General features: G+C 51.7%; 2 protein-coding genes across 2 annotated transcripts in view; one reads left to right on the plus strand and one right to left on the minus strand.

Annotated features, from left to right (window-relative positions):
* LOC131188417 (excitatory amino acid transporter 5-like) overlaps nt 1-15,658 on the minus strand; it is a 29,503-nt gene extending 13,845 nt beyond the window's left edge. Inside the window, exons 1-7 of the mRNA XM_058163682.1 lie at nt 13,816-15,658; nt 9,505-9,584; nt 5,201-5,413; nt 4,341-4,383; nt 3,687-3,909; nt 1,797-1,896; nt 445-678 (exon numbers count right to left, since the gene is read on the minus strand). Coding sequence (XP_058019665.1) covers nt 445-678; nt 1,797-1,896; nt 3,687-3,909; nt 4,341-4,383; nt 5,201-5,413; nt 9,505-9,584; nt 13,816-13,992 — 1,070 coding nt within the window. The 5' untranslated portion in view covers nt 13,993-15,658. The remainder of the gene's footprint in view (nt 1-444; nt 679-1,796; nt 1,897-3,686; nt 3,910-4,340; nt 4,384-5,200; nt 5,414-9,504; nt 9,585-13,815) is intronic.
* Nucleotides 15,659-15,787: 129 nt separating this feature from the next.
* POLE4 (DNA polymerase epsilon 4, accessory subunit) lies at nt 15,788-19,351 on the plus strand. The gene is made up of 4 exons (XM_058163683.1): nt 15,788-16,054; nt 16,632-16,716; nt 17,448-17,489; nt 19,177-19,351. Exons 1-4 carry the CDS (start codon nt 15,833-15,835, stop codon nt 19,188-19,190), a joined length of 363 nt encoding a protein of 120 aa, XP_058019666.1. The 5' UTR covers nt 15,788-15,832; the 3' UTR covers nt 19,191-19,351.
* The last annotated feature ends 222 nt before the right edge of the window (nt 19,352-19,573 follow it).

Raw genomic sequence — 19,573 nt, forward strand, 5'->3', positions numbered from 1 at the left:
GTCACCTGAGTGGTGCAAATGGTTCTTGTAGTCTGCAACTATTCTGGAAATCTGAGAAAAACTGCAGGCTACAGGAACCATTTGCACCACTCTGGTGACCCTGAGGACACAGATAAAATCCTCCAAGTGGCCTCAACAGTTCTCTAAAAAGGATTTCAAATGACCAGCTGTCTGCGAGAAGTATAAATCCTTCCAAACATCTTCAAAGAAAAACCAGAAAGTCCAGTTGCTTCTTGAAAAAGCACCTTGGGGATGGGGACGAATGAATAGTCCTGCTAGATCTCTCCGTTGGCTGCCCTTGGAGACCTCAGAGGCTTCCTAGGCCGGTGGGTCCTTCAAGCGGACAGCATCATGCCCGCTACGCCCCGTGGGAAGCAGAAGGCAAAAGAGGGACCCCCGCAGCCCGTTGTCCCCCTGGCTGGCTGCCCCTGCAGGGGTTCATACCTGGACGAGGTGGCCAGGGCGATCAGCAAGGCTTGGAGAATTCCCCGGATGAAGGGGAAGGGGTTTTTCCGGGTCAGGATGAAGAAGAGGAGGGGCAGGAAGCAGAGGGCGTGGATGGCCAACCCAATCACCACCGTCATGGCGTAGAGGCCCAGCTTCTTCCCCGTCAGCGCTGGGTTTTCCATCTCCAAGATTTTCCCGGCGATCAAGAAGACGATCCCGAAAGGGAAGTACCTGCACACAGGAGGCAGCAGAATTGGCCCAGGGAGCCTGCCGGGAGGCAGGCTGGGCAAGGGTGGGTGGGAGCAGGGGCCGGGTCCCCAGGGCATGATGGGAGTGGGGAAGGACTGGATCCCTAGCAGGCAGGTGTCCGGGTGGAGGGGAAGGGTGGGCTGATCAAGGCCACCTGCCCTCTGAGGTCCAGGACACCTGACGGCCACCAGGACACCTGAGGCCTCCTCAGGGGCCAACCTGGGATCCCCAGGACAAGGGCTGATGCCCCACATAATGTTAGGAGGGTCAGCAAAAGATTTGCCCCCAGCCCCTCCGCCCCCTCCCCCGGTACATTTCTTCTGACTGTCCAGAGTTCTGTGGGCTCCTTGGCCCCACCAGCAATCCTGACAAATAGCCCTAAGGACCTTCTCCTCCTTCTTCCTTTCCTCCTCTCCTCCTCCCTCCTTCTCCTCTCTTGCTGCCCTGAAGGTTGCACAGCCGGGCATGGGAAGAGAAGCCCCTTTTGCCGGAGAGGGTGGGAACAAGGGCTCCCTGGGGCGAAACAAGCGACCTCAATGTTTTTGCTTGCAGTCGCCACAGTCGTTGGTGGGCTTGCTTGGGGGCCTGGGCCCAGATGGCCACTGACCCAGAGTAGAGCTGGGGCAGCGTAAGGAAGGGCCGGATAGGAAGGAGGTCGGGCAGCCCAGCGCTGCATAACAGGTGGTGAAAGAGACGGGCGGTTTGGAAGTGATGGAGCTGCACATGTCACTTAATGTAGCCTTACAATAATGTAGAATTAGCTCATCCGGTCATGTTTCCTCTCTCGATCTACCTGCCATTTCCCAAAAGTTTCCACAAATCACCAGCCTGGCTGGCTGGCTGGCACACTCCTTCCTGGCAGGTGTGCAAACAGTACACGTGGGCACCAGCTCTAACAAGGACTGGCATTGTGCCCAGCTTCCACAGGCTGACCTTGCAGCCCCCCAATGAAAGGGGCTGCCCCAGACCTTCTCCCCACTTTCAGGTCTGGGGCTGACACCCCTAACGTGACTGGGGAGCCTGGGAGGGGGACTGAAAAGGCTGGCAGAGTGGGGTCCTGAGCTGGCTGCCAGTCTGATGGCCGGGGGGCTCCAACTCACCACGTCGCCATGGCCACAATCTTCATCACGGCCTCGTTCAGGCACTGGCACACGTTAACCAGGGGGGCCCCACGCTCCCCCATCTTTCCCAGGAGGAGCCCTGGAAGGAGAAGCTGGGTCAGGTCCTCGTTACGGGGGACCCTCTTCATTCTTGACTGGGAGGCCACTGGGAGTCCCCGGCTGTGGCTCAACGGAGAAGAAGAAAACCAGACTGGAAGGGAAGGGAAGGGAAGGGAAGGGAAGGGAAGGGAAGGGAAGGAAGGAAGGAAGGAAGGAAGGAAGGAAGGAAGGAAGGAAGGAAGGAAGGAAGGCGGACAATTCCCAGCCACGAAAACATCACAAAGTCTTACAGAGACGACCCAAAGGCCCTTCCCTCCACTGCTGAGATACCACAAGGGATGCCGGCCACGCAGGGCAGACTTGAAAATGACCTTCCTTAGGCACATCCACCTCCCCGCCAAGCCCACTGGACTGCAGAAGGGTTGGTTGTGCTGTCAGATCTCCCATCACACCCCTTCAGCCTGACATAAAAAGGTGTGGGTGTGTGATGAGTGGGGAGTGGATCAGGGAGGGATTAGATGACAGCAACCAGACTGGCTGCCCATCGGAGGCAACGGGTTGAGAGACCCCAGGGCACAAGGGGCAGAACGGAAGGCAAACACCCACCAAAGAGAGTCTGTGGAGATTCTCCGTCATGCAGGCCATGGTTGCCCCAAAGGTGCTTTTTCAAGAGGCAACTGCACTTTCTGTGTTTTCTTTGAAGACGTTTCACTTCTCATCCAAGAAGCTTCTTCAGCTCTGACTGGATGGTGAGGAAGGGAAGGATTGATACTCCTTGCAGACAAAGCTGGTCATTTGCATCCTTTTAGAGGGTCCTTGAGGCCACCTGGAGGTTTACCTGTGTCCTCAGGGTCACCTGAGTGGTGCAAATGAGCCTTCTTGGAGCTGCTGAAGGGATTGTGTTGTAGACTGGAGACAGATGATGTCATATCCCCCCACCCCCCTCCGTTGAGGGATCCAAGAGGCCATCTATTCCAAAAAGGAACAGCCCTCCCTCAACAGAGGAGGGGGGAGGGAGACGACATCGTCTGTCTCCAGTCTACAATCCAGGCCTTTCAGCAGCTCCAAGAAGGCTCCACCCCCATTTGCACCACTCAGGTGTCCTCGAGGGCACAGGTAAACTTCCAGGTGGCCTCAAGGACTCTCTAAAAAGGATGCAGATGACCAGCTTTGTCTGCAAGGAGCATCAATCCTTCCCTTCCCTTCCCCACATCCAGTCAGAGCTGAAGAAGCTTCTTGGAGGAGAAGTGAAATGTCTTCAAAAGAAAAAAAAAACAAGAAAGTCCAGTTGCCTCCTGAAAAAGCACCTTGTGGACTCACCAAAGAGGCGCCGAACTTTAAGACTGTTAGCAAAACACCTGATTTGAGTACTGCTGGACACTGGCCAGATGACCAAGGAGGGGAGACTTGGGAGAAGGGAAAATTGCTGGGTTTAGGCAGGAATAGTCAGATCTGGCTTTGCTCACGCTGTGACCCCTTGACTTTGATGAAAGGATACCTTTTCTCTACAAATGGAGTCAAAGATCTTTCTTCCCTAAATGCCCAAGGGATGACATGGACTTCAGCACCCATAATCCCCACCGGCATAGCTTCTGGGATGCTGCCTCCAGCCTTGGAGGAGACCAATGTCTCCTCTTATCATATATTAAACAATGTATGTTGATTTCGTAGAGTCCTCTTGGGGATTTTCTTACATTTAATATTAAGACACGGTGCTCACGGTCCTCCTTTCGGGAGGGAAAAAAAAGAGGGCAGGCCCCAACCTCCCCCCAAGGGACCCCAGAGACCCGGGGTGGGGGGGCTGCCCCGCTCCTAGCAGTGATCACGTACCGACCGTGGCCGAGAAGAGGACGATGCCCAAGACGTTCATTTCGTTGTTGCTCCCAGGGAGCGCCTCGTAGATCATTTCCGGGGAGGGAGTGATCTCCAGCAGAACGGGACGCTGGATCTCCGGGTTCCCGGGATCAGGCACCAAGTAAATGAAGCTGAAAGATGAGCTGGACTTCTTCAGGGTCCCGGGGGATTTCACTACGGGGACGAGGACTGTCCGATACTGGAAGGCAAAGCAAGTGGGGATTTTACACGGTGGAAATCGCCTCTTAGGCTCGCAGGCTTAGGACCGAGGGCATCGGGTGCGGCCGAAAGGGCCCCTCCTCCCTCCACACCAATTTTGGCACCCGCCCTTCATTGGGCCGATGATGAAGAAGAGAGGGAGGAGGAGGGGAGGGAGTGGCAGGCTCCCCTAAGATATGGAACGTATCTGACAGAGGCACCTGCCAGGAAGAGGTTGGGTTCCCTCAATGAGGAGGGAGGTGGACTAGATGACCTCTAGGGTCCCCCCTCAATCCATAGATCCTATAGGCGAGTGGCTCCTCCCCGGAAGCTCAAATCAGTCATGGTATCCCTTCCCCCCCCCCCAAGTCTTAAGGGAGTAGCAGCTGAGAGCCCGGAGTGAAGAGAGGCCACAGAGGGCCAGGAGCTCACCTGCTGGAAGGAAGCCTCTACCAGGTTGGAAGGGAACATATTTCTGCAGAAGACGACACGAAGAGGAATGGGTGTAGGAGAGGACCAGGGAGGGAGAAGCAAAGGTGTCAGAAGTCTCGAGTCTTTCCGCGCCCACAAGAGATCTCAGTCCAGCCCGCCTTGAATGCCTTCTGCTCTTATCTCCTGCTCATTTCCCTTGACTGTTAGTTGGCCGGATTCTTGCAGAGAGCTTAAGCTTGCAATAAGTCTTTATACTCATTGCAACTGACTGAATCTCCTGATTTCCCCGATGCTTGACCATTGGGCCAGGGCCCTTTTCTCAAAGGGGTGTGTGTGTGTGTGTCTTAATAAACAGCCTCCAAATTTGGGATTAAAGCAAAACTTGGACCCAACGGATGATCCCTCTGGAGGAGAAGACCCCATTTGCCCCTCACCCAGCCACAGGAGACTCAACCCATCTATTGCCCACTTGCACCTTTGAAGTCGGAGGCCCCTAACGGAAGACCCTTACAACTGTCTACCCCTCCCCCTTTTCTTCACCTTCCATCCTTCGTCTCGGCCCCCAACAGGGGGAAATTATGACTTTTTAAATAATTTTAGGAGCATTTAGCCAACCGGAGCAATTCCATCAAGGGAGGCCACGTTCCCTTCAGCCACCGAAGGTCTCCAGCCTTCGCAGTCAGGCGGTCTCTGCACCATGGATAAATCCTTCAGCAGGGTCCCGAGGGGTCAAGCTGAAGCCTTAGCCGACCTCTGCCCACCTGCACGATGCCCCTCGGGCACTGCCAGGCAACCCCCATCTAAAGCTGAGGAGCTGCCCACCTAAGCAGGGCTGAGGGAGGGTGGGTGGGCGCGGCTACCTGATGAGGTCCAGCAAGGCATCGGCCGAGCTGAGCACCACTTTGCCCACCGAGTGCTCCTCCTTCTGGGCGGCGGCACCCGGGTGGATGGTGATCACCAGCACGATGCCTGTGGTGACGGCCATGAAGGTGGTCCAGAGGTAGTAGGTGATGGTCAGCAGGCCCATCTTGCCGCAGACTCGGGAGTCCATGGTGGCTAAGCCAGACATCAGGCTGCAGAGGGCAGAGACAGATGGGCAGAGACTGGCATGAGGACAGGGGCAAGGCCAGCTGGGCTGGGGGTCGTACCCCTCCTCTACGTGCAATCCAGCTCTCGATCTTTCTGGTCATGCCCTGCAGACCCCCTGGGGGGGAAGGGGAAACGCTTCCATCTCCTCCTGGGGGCTTCCCACAGGCTATCTATGGGTCACCAGGAGGCCATTTGTCTCAAGTGGTCTAGGGGGTTGGACTAGAAGACCTCCAAGGTCCCTTCCGCTATTCTATAAAACTTTAATTCTGCCATTGTGCTGAACAGGGGAGAGGGAACATAATGGTGGGGGGGGGGAGACGATTGAAGTAAATGAATGAATAAAGAAAGAAACAAAAATTTCAGGGATGGTTCTCCCTTGGCAGGCAAAGCCCAGGGTCCCGGGTCTCCCCCAGAGAGAAACCCACCCACCCCCCGTCTTTGAAGCATGGATGGGTGAGACCTGACCCTGGTCATCTCAGGCGATCCGCTTTGTGAGAGGATCTAATCTCCGGAGGTGAGGCTGATCTCCTTAGCGGAAAACAGACTGCGGGGGGGGGTGGTGGAAAGGGGGGAGGAACTCTCTTGCCCAGAGCTCCTGCACATGGACCCATAGCCGGGGTGGCAGGTGGCAGACCTTGGCTGACCTCAAGGACTTCTTTGGAGTCAAACCTGATGGACACTCAGAAGGGAAACCAACCGAGAAAATGGGGCCCCTTCTTCCCAGGGGTGAAGGGCAATGGGCGGGGGGGCTCTGCACCCTGGAGGCAAACTGGGGTTGGGGAGGGGAAGCCAAAAGAAAGAGAGTTTGGTCTAGTGGTGAAGGCCCCATGCTAGAAACCGGGAGTTCTAGTCCGGCCTTAGGCATGAAAGCTGGCAGGCTGACTTTGGGCCAATCACCAGGAGATTGTGAGTTCTAGTCCTGCCTTAGGCATGAAAAGCCGCTGGGTGACTTAGAGGCAATCACCAGGAGATTGGGAGTTCTAGTCCCGCCTTAGGCACAAAGGCTACCTGGCTGATTTGGGAACAGTCCCTCCCCTCTCTCTCTCACCTCAACCCGCTTCACAGGGTTGTTGTTGTGCGGAAAATAGGAGGAAGGGATATTAGGTACGTTAGCCACCTTGAGTTTGTAAAAATAATAAAGATGGGATCGCAATAAATAAATAAAAATAAAAAACAAAGCCACGGGTGACTTCGGGCCAATCACCAGGAGATGGGGAGTTCTAGTCCCAGCTTAGGCGGGAAAGCCAGTTGGGTGACTTTGGGCCAGTCCTTCTCTCTCAGCCGAACCTACCTCCCAAGGTTGTTGTAGTAGGGAAAATAAAAGAGGAAGGAGTATAAGGTATATTTGTCGCCTAAAAATAATAAAGGCAAAATTTTAAAGAAAAATCTGAAAAAAAACATACTTGGGTGGGCCTAGGAATGAAGGGTCCCCCCGAGAGGCCCAGGAGACAGAGGGCACCAGCCCAGGCCTGACAGAGGATGGCTAAGCCTTAAGGAGCTTTGGTGGTTTGTTCTGCATCCTGTGAACCCAAATAAATAGGGGGTGTTTTATTACAGCTGGTTGGTTTCAGCCACCCAGCTGCCCTGAGGTGTCTCCAAATCAGAAACCTTTGGGCACGGACCGGTCAGTTTCCAAAGGTTTTGGCCCTGCAGGGAAGACTGGGGAGGTCGCTCTCTGTTTCTTTCCTCGCATGGTGTTTGTTTTGGGGGAAACTGGCTTGGATTGAAAGGGGGGGGGGGAAAACACACAAGCCCTGGCAGAGTCCTGACTCAGTGGCCCCACAGGTGATGTGCGGAGAATGCCTGGCCACTGAGCCGGAGAAAAAGGCCAACCGGCTTCTCATCAGGACTGGCCGGGTCGTGAATCCAGACAGGAGGATTTGGCAGCAAGTCGCAACAGAGGCAGAAAGGGAAGTCGATTATGGCATGGGAAAATAAAAAGAAGAAAGTTTAGACTTGGGAAATAACAACGAAGGCTGGATTAAAGCGGTCTTCCTCAAGCTTGGTCGCTTTTAAGACAACTGGACTTCTACTCTCAGAATTCCCCAGCTGGCTATGTAGAAGTTAGTTGAAGTTTTCTGGAAGTCCAGGTAGAAGTCAGTTGAAGTCTACCTAGAAGTTAGTTGAGGTTTTCTAGAAGTCTATGTTGAAGCTAGTTAGTTGAAATCTAGAAGTCTATGTAGAAGTTACTTGAATTTTTTAGAAGTCTATGCAGAAGCTAGTTGAAGTCTAGAAATCTATGTAGAAGTTGATTGAAGCTTTTTAGAAGTCTGTGTAGAAGTTAGTTGAAGTTAGCTGAAGTCTAGAAGTCTATGTAGAAGTTAGTTAAAGTTAGTTGAAGTCTACATAAAAATAAAATCTGCACTAAAAATACATACAGTAAAATCTGCACTACTATTAATCTTCTCATCGTTCCCATCACCCATCTCCTTCCACTTCTGACTGTAACTTTGTTGCTTGTATCCTTACGATTTATACTGATATTGTTTCCTGATTGCTTATTTGTAGCCTATGACTATCATTAAGTGTTGTAAGTGATGTACCTTGATGAAGGTATCTTTATTTTATGTACACTGAGAGCATATGCACCAAGACAAATTCCTTGTGTTTCCAATCACACTTGGCCAATAAAAATTCTATTCTATTCTATTCTTCTATTCTAAGTTATTTATTTATTTATTTAAAGTTAAAATTAGTTGAAGTCTATGTAAAAGTTAGTTAGTTAGTTGAAGTTTACGTAAAAGTTAGTTGAAGTTAGTTGAACTCTATGTAGAAGTTGATTGAAGTTTTTTAGAAGTCTATGTAGAAGTTAAAGTCTAGAAGTCTATGTAGAAATTAATTGAAGTCTAGAAGTCTACGTAGAAGTTGGTTGACGTTTCTTAGGTCTATATAGAAGTTAGTCAAAGTTAGTTGAAGTCTAGAAGTCTATGTACAACTTAGTTGAAGTTTTTTAGAAGTCTATGTAGAAGTTAAAGTCTAGAAGTCTATGTAGAAATTAATTGAAGTCTAGAAGTCTACGTAGAAGTTGGTTGACGTTTCTTAGGTCTATATAGAAGTTAGTCAAAGTTAGTTGAAGTCTAGAAGTCTATGTACAACTTAGTTGAAGTTTTTTAGAAGTCTATGTAGAAGTTAAAGTCTAGAAGTTATGTAGAAATTAATTGAAGTCTAGAAGTCTACGTAGAAGTTGGTTGACGTTTCTTAGGTCTATAGAAGTTAGTCAAAGTTGAAGTCTAGAAGTCTATGTACAACTTAGTTGAAGTTTTTTAGAAGTCTATGTAGAAGTTAAAGTCTAGAAGTCTATGTAGAAATTAATTGAAGTCTAGAAGTCTACGTAGAAGTTGGTTGACGTTTCTTAGGTCTATATAGAAGTTAGTCAAAGTTAGTTGAAGTCTAGAAGTCTATGTACAACTTAGTTGAAGTTTTTTAGAAGTCTATGTAAAAGTTAGTTAAAGTCAGTTGAAGTCTATGTAGAAGTTAGTTAAAGTTAGTTGAAGTCTATGTAGAAGTTGATTGACGTTTTTTAGAAGTCTATGTAGAAGTTAGTTGAAGTTTTCTAGAAGTCTATGTTGAAGTCCATTTGTCTTAAAGTGGCCAAGCTTGACAAACACCGTACTGGACTAAGGCTGCCAAATCCAGGACCTTAATTTCGGGTCACCAACTTCCCCCCCTCCAAGAGACCAGGGATTGAACAATAGTCTTATGCCAACAGCTTTGGCCGCAAAGAGTTTGGCCTGCCCTTGGCGGGGTGCCCTCCAGATGCCTGGCATCAGATCAAACTCTGACCAAGTTTACGCTCCATTTTCCCCACAAGATTATAGCTGCAATGCAAAAACAGAACCAGCTGTGCCAGGACAAACTTCACAGCCCCTGCAATTCAAAAGTTTTGCATCCCGGGGGGGAGTGGGGTAACTGGCATGACTTGTGACCCCAGCTGCCAAGCAGAGGTTGCTCATTCTTCCATGCCAAGTAGCAATTATTATTCCCGCCAGCCGGCAGGGCGACCCAAGCCCTCCAGGAGCCTCTCCGACCCGCCTCCCTGCACACACCTGCCCTTCCCCAGGGGCGCCGCACTCACCTGGAGGTGATGAGTGGCAAAATTAGCATCTTCAGCATCCTCATCAGGAGCTCCCCAGGGAAGGAGAAATATTGCTTCTCCTGCAGGCGGAAAATAAACAGGTCAGGCTGCCTGGCCGGGTCCTCGGGGGAGCGAAATGCAGCTGGGGCCCAAAACTTTTTCAGCAACTTCAGGAAGGGGGAAAACACCTCATCTCAAGTGCATTTCCAAGTCCCCATGCAGGGGGGCTGCTGCCCCATCCTGGCTGCTGGCTCTCCTGAGCTGGAGAAGCTCCCCAGGCTGCCCCCTCTCCAGCTAGAGCCCACCGCCCGAATTTGCTTAAGAAATTTCCTTTAAGCACTCCCATCCTTTAGCCGTGGGCATGGATAAATGCCAACTTCCCTCTGTACCTGAGTTTCCACCCCCCACACACACTTTGGCATTGTGGGTAAAAAGTCAGACGGATTTCCCCCCTCCCCAGCCCAAATCCTGAGCTGAGCAGCATCTGTTTTTCAGAAGGATGCTGTTGGATAAGCTATCCTAAGCAGGGACCTCTGTCTCTTTAGGATCAGGGGTGGGCCCTGTCTGTGCCCACGAAGTTACTCCAAATGCTGGGACGAGACGTTGGGGTGATGCACCCCTCAACTGCCGAGACCCCACATACACACGTACTCCTGCCAGCTCCATGCACGCAATGGGCTTGAATTTACCTATGTTAGGGAGTTCTCAAATCACAGTACATCAAACCACAAACTAACCAGAGTCTGGGTCCATATCAGATACTAAAGTAAAGAAATCCAGGCATTTTGTGCAGGTGAAGGGAGGGTGGCCCCATTGAGGGCTGCAAAGAGTGGGTCAGGGGGATGGTCCCATTTCTGCCAGCCTCTGACTGGCATTCCTTGCCCATTTGCCATGGACCAGGCCTGTTTTTAGATTTTTATAGCAATTTATTGTTTTTATTTTTGTTATTCTTGTTAACATCTTCACTAACAAGAACAGGCAAACATATCTAACCCTCGTCCCAAAGGTGCTTTTATTGTAAAGGCAAATGGACTTTCTGGTTTTTCTTTTAAAGGTGTTTCGCTTCTCATCCAAGAAGCTTCCTCAGTTCTGAAGACTGAACTGAAGAAGCTTCTTGGATGAGAAGTGAAAGGTCTTAAGGAAAAATCAGAAAGTCCATTTGCCTTTACAATAAAAGCATCTTTGGGACTACCATCATCAATTCTGATTCTGATTCTGGAGGAACGAGAGCCTCCCTAGACATACCTAGTCTCCCTTCCTCCCTTCCTCCTCCTTTCTCCACAACAACCCTGTCAGGGGGGCTGGGCTGAGAGAGCTGCTGGTCCAAAGCCCCCAACCAGCTTTGATCTGAGATGGGTGGATGTGGTTTCTGTTGGTCTCCCACCAGCTGTTCCTCTTGAATGGAGAACAAAGACGGAATCTGCTGCTGTCTCTATCCACCCAAATTCAGAATAAATGTCCCATCATCTGTATTACTAGGGTGGGGGAAGGGGCATTTTCCCTGGGTGCTGCAGCCATTCCGGTGGTCTTCCGTGTGCAATTCAAGGTGTTGGTTATCACCTTTAAAGCGCTCCATGGCATAGGACCGGGTTATCTACGAGACCGCCTGCTGCTACCAATAGCCTCTCATCGACCCGTGCGCTCACACAGGGAAGGTCTCCTCAGGGTGCCGTCGGTCAAACAATGTAGACTGACGACCCCCAGGGGGAGGGCCTTACCTCTGTGGGGGCTCCTGCCCTCTAGAATGAGCTGCCTCCGAGGATACGTCAACTTTCTGATCTCCGGACCTTTCGCCGTGAGCTAAAGACCTTTTTATTTCATTGTGCAGGGCTGGCTTAATGAAGTTTTTTATTGGGGTTTTATTATAGTCTTATATTTCCTTCAGTCTTTAATTTTTAGTAGTTTTTAAATGTTTTTTAACTCTTCTGAGTTGTGTTTTTACCCTGGCTGTAAACCGCCCTGAGTCCTTTGGGAGAAGGCGGTATATAAATTAAATAAATAAATAAATAAAATAAATAAATTCACTGCCAGCCCTGACCACTGCAATGCGGGCAGTGCTGGCATTATAAACTTCGTAAATAAATTGATTAAATAAAAGAAACAGGTGCCAAGCATGCAACTGGTTATCAATCGCCCCCTCCAAGCCACTCTGCTGTGGCCCTTCCTGGTGCCTCTTTTTGGACATGAGTCTCACAGTCTTGGACTGCCGCACCCGTGTCCAGAGATGGCTTAGCTGGCCAGAGGGATGGGCCTGCGCAGTTGCAGCTGACCAGCTGAGTGACCTTTCTATCCCCGCCCTGCCATGCCTTAAGAACGAATAGGGCTGGTTCCCCCCCCCCAAACACTTTTGGTAATTCTGTCTGGAATTAAAATTTTTGGATAGCACCATTTGCTGGGCTCATCACAGAGGCAAGATAAGAGTCGAGGGTCCAGACATCAAAACAGTCGCCATTTCAAGGGCCCAGGGATGGACTTCCAACCTGGGCCATTTTAAGACTGGTGGACTTCAACTCCCAGAATTCCCCAGCTAGCCTGGCTGGAGAATTCTGGGAGTTGAACACAAGTCCTAAAGTGGCCCAGTCTGGAGACCCCTGGACCAGAAGCCTTCGAAAGTCCCTTTCTAACATCGTTATTCTGTTATTCTCCCCTGGCTGGACTTTGATGGCCATTTAGAATTGGTCAGGGAGGGAGGGAGGGAGGGAGGGAGGGGCTGCAGCACTTTCTGGGGAAGGGTCTCCAGGAGGGAGAGAGGGAGGGAGGGTCACGGCAGAATAGGCTCTTTCCTTTCAAGGGAACAGCAGCCGCTTGGAAAACTGGCAGGCACTGGGTTGGCTCCCCCCCCCCATTTGACCCAGCCTGAGTCACCAACCCTGAAGCAGGCATGGGGCAGATGGGAGGAAGAGGATGGGAATGGGATGCCTGGCCACCAGGGACGGTGGGGGGAAGTGGGACTGCAAGGCAAGGCCGGGCCTCTGAGTGACCTGGGGATTGTGGGGGCACAGGGGCCTGCAGGCCAATGTGTCAGAGCGGGGAGCCATTTGGGGCCCTTGGACTGCTGGGAGATGGCCTGTCAAGGAAAGAAGGCTGTAGGGTGACTCATCGGAAGACCAAGAGTTCAGTGGGGCACGGCTGGGGGGGGGGGGCATCTTTCTAAGCCCCTGACCTCCAGCTTAGTTTAGCCTGGGAAGGTTTTTTTCCTGCCTTGTTCCTGTGGGGGGCTGTTGTCTTGCCCCAGTCGGTGGGTGGGGTGGCCTGGTGCCCTCTTTTGACCACCCTGGGCCCTTCTCCAGGGCCCACATTCGAGACTATCCAAGGACAGCCCTGAGGCTTTGCACCCAGCGCCTGGAGAGGGGTGGGGAGCAGCTGCAGGGAGAGGGGACGGAGGCAGGAGAGGGATGGGCATGATATCTCCAGACCCAGAGATATGGGGGGCATCTTTCTAAGCCCCTGACCTCCAGCTTAGTTTAGCCTGGGAAGGTTTTTTTCCTGCCTTGTTCCTGTGGGGGGCTGTTGTCTTGCCCCAGTCGGTGGGTGGGGTGGCCTGGTGCCCTCTTTTGACCACCCTGGGCCCTTCTCCAGGGCCCACATTCGAGACTATCCAAGGACAGCCCTGAGGCTTTGCACCCAGCGCCTGGAGAGGGGTGGGGAGCAGCTGCAGGGAGAGGGGACGGAGGCAGGAGAGGGATGGGCATGATATCTCCAGACCCAGAGATATGGGGGGGCATTTCTGCTGAGAAGTGGGGAAGGCCCATGGTCTAAAAGAGACAGCATTCGGCTGTCAAATCCCTTTATCCGATTCAGAATAGAACGATGGAGCCCTGCCTGCTCTCGGAGCTTGGTGGCTTTCTTGCAGACGTTTCATGACCCAGCTAGGGAACATCATCAGTGCTAGAAGGGAGGGGAGGTTTCAGGGAGGAGGAGAATCCTTGGTGCTTTCTGAACTTGGTGGCTTTTTTGCAGACACTGCATTACCAAACTGACTGACATCATCAGTGCACTTGGAAATCCACTAAGGCCCAGAGAGCACCAGGGACCCTCCTCAACCCCCCTCCCTTCTAACACTGATGATGTTCCCTGGTTGAGTCATGAAACGTCTGTAAGACAATGAACTAGGAGGGCACCAACCCTGAACTACTAATATTTTCTTCTATTGGTAGAATAGAAGGTGGGCTGGCATTGAGTGCCCAGGCAGCCAAAGCAGAGAAATGCCAAAGCAGCCTTCAACCGACCCAGCTGAAGGGCTCCCCCAGACAGCGCACGATGCCCAGCTCTTGCCCCCCCCACCCCGGGCCCAGCACCCCCCCCACCTACCAGATGGGAGAGTTCCAGCAAGCGGAGCAGGAAGCCCATCAGGCAGCCGGTCACCACCGAGAGGACGGAGAGGGTCAGCAGCCCATTCTCGCTCCAGAAGGCCTTCAGCCTCTGCCAGGCCTCCCCCAGGCGGGGGGAGAGGGAGCCCAGCAGGGCCTGTTTCGGCTGCCCCCACATGCTGCCCCTCCCCCGAATCTCACCGAGGGCACCAGGAGGGGCCCCTGGCCAGGGCTGGGCACATCCCCTTGGCCTGGATGGGGGGCAGGAGGGGACCGAGACCCCCGAGGCCCCCCGTGGGCAGGGAATGGCAAGGAATCCGCCGGCTGCTGCCTTTGAGCCTAACAGAAAGCGACCTGCGTCTTATGACGCGTCCTCATCATCGTCGTAATCCGAGTCTAACTTTGGAAGCAGTGAGAGGGGTGGAGGGAGGGGCAGCCAAGGTCTGAAGGGCAGCCAGGCTCCTCCAGCCGCTGCAAAGACCGGGCGGATTAACAGGTCGGCCAGCTGCCAAGAGACACCAGTGGCAGCAGTGAGCCCTTGGCTGGCTGGCGCCCCCTGCAGCACTCTGTACATGCTCAGAGGAACTGGGCTGGCTTGGAAAACAGGCTCCCCAATAGGAAGGGCTTCCCACGGGGCCTGTGCTCAGCTCTCTGGAAGGGCATTGTCTCTCAAGCCCAGAGGTTCCTTCCTTCCTTCCTTTTCTTCTTTCTTTCCTTTCTTCTCTTTTTTCCTTTCATCTTTATCTTTTTCCTTTCTCTTTCTTTCTTCCCTTTTGTTTTTCTTTCTTCTCTTTCCTTTCTTCCCTTTCTTTCCTTTCTTTCTTTTCTTTTGCTCTCTTTTTTCTTTCCTTTTTAATCTTTTTTCTTTCTTCCCTTTGTTCCTTTTCTTTCTCTTTTGTTCTTTTTTCTTTTGCACTCCTCCCTCTTTCTTTCCCCCTCTCTCTCTTTCTTTTCTTTTCACAATGTTTCCATTGGAAAAAAGGCATCTAATGAAGCCATTGAAAAACCGTAGCCTGGCATTACAGCTGGGCCTCGACTTCCAGCCATTTGTTTAGGGACCGTTCAAGCACTGAAAAAAGGGACTTATGACCATTATTTCGCACTTATGACAATTGCAACATCCCCAAGATCATGGGATCGAAGTTTTATAAAACTTTATGAAGTTTTTATAAATTCTAATTATTGTCAGGATGAAAAGGTGGGTGGTGGACAGATGAAATCCTTGTATCAGCCCAGGGATGCCAAGCGCTTCCCGACATGTGGCTGGCACTTGTAACAAGTCCCAGCGTTGCACAGATGAGCTGGTCTGGCTGCCAAGGGAAGCTTCTGCCAAGTTTTCTATATTGACTTTATACATCCGCCCAATTCAGATCCTGGACTATGGGAGATTAAACGGTGCTTAAAGCCAGATCAAAACATGAGAAGTGTGAGGCACGTAGCAGATTAGAAAAAAGCAATAATTAACACAAGCCGGACATGATTTTGGGGGGCTTTTAGGGCAGCGTGTCTGACTTTCTGCAAGATTTAAGAGGTGCGGACTTCAACTGCTGGCTGGGGAATTCTGGGAGTTGAAGTCCGCACCTGTTAAATCTTGCAGAAACTAAATAAGGCGGATGTAGGATAGAGGACAAAGCTGTTTTTGGGGGCTAATTCATGCTTCAGTGCATTTGTAAACGCAGAACTCGGGTTAGAATAGAGCTGGAAGGGACCTTAGAGGTCTTCTAGTCCAGCCCTCTGCTCAAGCAGGAGAACCTATGCCATCTCAGACGAGTGACTGTAAATTCAGCAACGTCACGTATTGTGTCCTTCCACTTCCGAAGTCCTTGCAAGCCATCAGTTCGCACTTTCCGCTAAATCCCGCGTTCGCCGCGCGGGGGCGCCGGCGGGCACACCCATCCTTCCCCTCTCCTCCTTCTTCCCTCCCTCCCGCAAGGAGGCGCAGAAAGGACACAGGGGGCGTGACTGGCAAGCGATGGCGTCAGCGGCGCAGGCGCACTAGCAGCCCCGAGGTGGCCAAGATGGCGGCGCCCGTGGCGGCGGGGGGAAGCGCCACGGCGCCGGAGGAGCTCGAAGCGCCGGTAACCGCGGCGGCGGTGGCGCCGGCAGCAACGGCGGCGGCGGCGGCTGGGCCTTCGCGTCCGGCTCGGCTGCCGCTGTCTCGCGTGAAGGCGCTGGTGAAGGCCGACCCGGACGTCAGCCTGGCCAGCCAGGAGGCGGTCTTCATCTTGGCGCGCGCCGCGGTGAGTGAGCGGGGCGGCGCCTCCCGAGCCAATCAGGAACCGACTTGCCTGCGCCGGGGCGTGGTTTCGCTTTTCTTTTTTTAATTGCTCGGGCCGCCAGAGGGCGCAGTTAAGTCTCGCTCGCTCTGGGCGGCGAAGGCGAAGCGGGCTCCGTGGCTGGGATGGGGCACCACGCGGAGATCCCGGCCAGGCTGCTACAAGCGCTCTGCTCAGGCTCAAAGGTTGACTTGGTTGGGTAAGGAGACTCCCAGCTCAACAGGCGGCCAAAAGCCCACGGTTGACCTCTGCAGGGATTCTCTGCTGCTGCCAGTTAGGATTCTTGGGCGGTGGCACCCTCTTTGCCTGTCCTACCTGGCAGGGAGGGAGGGAGGGGGCTGTGCTAGTTATGGTGGGGGCCAGGTCTGCTGGGCAAAGCAGGGCCAAGAGGTGGGAAGTTCCTTGCTGGGTGGGGGTCTCTGGGCACTGCCCGGCTTCCCCAGAGCCTCCTCCGCCCACTAGGGGCGGCTGCCTCCAATGCCTCTTGGCTGATCTGCCTCCCTCCTCCCCCCTCCCTCCCCTGCCCCTTCTGCCTCCCCAGGAGTTGTTTGTGGAAACCATCTCCAAGGACGCCTTCATCCACACCCAGCACGGGAAGAGGAAGACCCTGCAGAGGAAGGACCTGGGTGGGTCAGCCTTCCCCTCCTCCTCCTCTTCCCTTCTAGCACTGATGATGTTACCTAGCTGGATCATGAAACGTCTGCAAGAAAACAAGGAAGCACCAAGGAGCCCGCGGACCACCTTCTCCTCCCACTGACTCAGGGCTGGTTGAAGAGTCAGAAGGACTCTGTGGTTGTGCATCTTGGCTCCAGCTGAGCCAGCCAACCATTTGGGGAGGGGGAGGGGTGGGGAAACTGCCATCCTAGAGGGGGCGGCACACACACATACCCCTCCCAGCCTTTCCCAGTTCTCCAGGGCCCATCAAATGGGCTTCAGTTGTGCCTTGGTCCTCTGCACAGCCTGTGGATGGCCTAGGCCTCAGAGCCATGGCAAAAATGATCACCTGGTGGTAACATTTCCAACCTGCTGGTTGCTGCTCACAAAAAGCTTTTGGCTTTTAATAAAATGCATCAGTCGTACAAGGTGCTGATGGAGTCGAGTTTTCAAATTTTAGTCTTTGGGCTTTTTCAGTTGCGTGGGCTCTGCTGGGATGAGGGCCTCGAGCTGTGTTTAATTCTTTTTTTCCTTACCACAAATTTTTATTTGTGATTTCCCCCCCCCCCCACATACAGTTTTCTATTATATTTTTTTATTCTGTTCTAAATTTCCTAGAGTCAAAACGATTCAACAGCATGCTCACCAACAACAAATCTTAATTTAAAAACAAACAAATGGGTGTCGATTTTTCCTTCTGCAGACAATGCCATCGAAGCCCTGGATGAGTTTGCCTTTCTGGAAGGTAAGGGGCCTATCTGGGTATTTGCCTGACTTAAAATAAAACATTTGTTGTGGTGTTTAATGCCACGAGTTGCCAAACAAACTACCTTTGGGGTAATTGTGTGACCGATAGCGTTATTAAAAGATTTTCTGGGTCTTTTGGCCCGAGTGGTTTGGGGCTCAGATAAAAAGGAGCATAAATATCATAACTGGTTTCCGAAAAGGTTTGGACAGCTTCATAATGATGGTGGGCATGAAGGACTCATTTATTTAACAGATTAGCAGAATTGGAAGGGACCTTGTAGGTCATCTAGTCCAACCCCAAACCCAAGCAGGAGACCCTGCAACCATTTCTGACAGAGGGCAATCCAGTCTCTTCTTGAAAGCTTCCAGGGATGAAACTCCCACAACTTCTGAAGGCAACTTCTGTTCCATGGGTTGATTCTTCTCACTGTCAGAAAATTTCTCCTTATTTCCAGGTTGAATCTCTCCTTGGTCAGTTTCCGTCCATTATTCCTTGTCTGGCCTTCTGGTGCTTTGGAAAACAGGTTGACCCCCTTCCTCCTCTCTCTGGTAGCCCCTCAAATATTGGAAGATGGTTATCATGTCTCCCCTGGTCCTTCTCTTCCCTAGACTAGCCAGGCTCAATTTCTGCAACCGTTCTTCGTATGTTTTAGCCTCCAGCTCCCTAAAATCATCTCTTGCTCTTGTCTGCACTTTTTCTAGAGTCTCAATCTTTTTTTTATAGTCTGGTGACCAAAACTGGACGCAGTACTCTAGGTGTGGTCTACGAGCCTTGATGGTTGTGGGGCTTCCCCCAAAGGCTGCCTGTTGGGAGACGGGTGGGCTTCCTTGGGTGGTTGGTGGGCCACTTGGAAGATAGGCTGATGGACTAGACAAGAGATTCTCAAATTTAGCACTTTTAAAGTGGGTGGATTTCAAACTCCCAGCATTCTCCAGCCAGCATGTTTGATGTGTGGACTTCAACTCCCAGAAATCTTTCTGGTTGGGGAATTCTGGGAATTGAAGTCCACCCATCTCAAAAAGTGGCCAATTTTGAACAACCCTTAGCTGGGCCTAGCTGCATATATATTGTTGAAGGTTTTTCCTCCTTGCCACTATTTTGTGCCATTTCTGGATTCTGAGGGTCAAAACCTGAACAAAGCCCTCAAGAATTTAAGTGGTGCAAGCTATTCTACTTCAACTGCAAGACAATTTTAAAATGTTAGACAAAATTAAATGGCAAGATAAAGAAAAGAAGAATTAGGAGCAACATGATTGAGGGGCTGCCACAAAGAGGAGGGGGTCAAACTATCTCCAAAGCACCAGAGAGAAGGACAAGAAGCAATGATTGGAAATTAATCAGAGAGAGAAGCAACCTGGAATTAAGGAGAAACCTCCTAACAGTGAGGACAATTAAGTGGTGGAACAGCTTGCCACCAGAATTCATGGATGCTCCATCACTGGAGGTTTTTAAGAAGAAATTGGACAGCCATTTGTCTGAAATGGTATAGAGCTTCCTGCTTGAGCAGGGGGCTGGACTAGAAGACCTCCAAGGTCCCTTCCACCTCTATTCTCTATTCTAGTCTAAATAACAGAACAGCAGTACTGTATAATTTAAGTCAGGAAGCACAGAGAGAAAATATTTTGCCAAGGAGAAAAATTGAATTCTCAAAAATGTGGGGGTTTTTTTTTTGGTGGGTATCCAGGAACGCTGGACTGACCCGTTCGGAAGCCGTGTGCCCAGAAGGAAAGACCGAGGTGCTGCCCCCGTCTTCGCCTGTCAAGGAAGACCCTCCGAAAAATCCCTTTGTATAGAGCCAGTTGTGTGATTTGTACATATGCGGTGTTATTTTCTCTTAATACATGTATTTTTTCCATATCCATTTTGTAGTCTGGATTTTACATGGCTCTGTAAATGTGACTCTGTGGGAATCCACCAAGGGCGAGGCCTGGCCCCAGGTGCCCAGATCTAGGGGGTGAGGGAAGCGAGGGGGGTTTTTTTTTTGGGTCAGGCAGCCCAGTTGCCGCTTTCTTCCTCCTCCACCCATTTCCCCTTTGGATGCCAGTGGGCAGCTTTGCTCTGCATTTGCTGGGTCTCTCCAT

This window comes from Ahaetulla prasina, chromosome 1 (assembly GCF_028640845.1).
Source record: "Ahaetulla prasina isolate Xishuangbanna chromosome 1, ASM2864084v1, whole genome shotgun sequence".
Classification (NCBI taxonomy): Eukaryota; Metazoa; Chordata; class Lepidosauria; order Squamata; family Colubridae; genus Ahaetulla; species Ahaetulla prasina.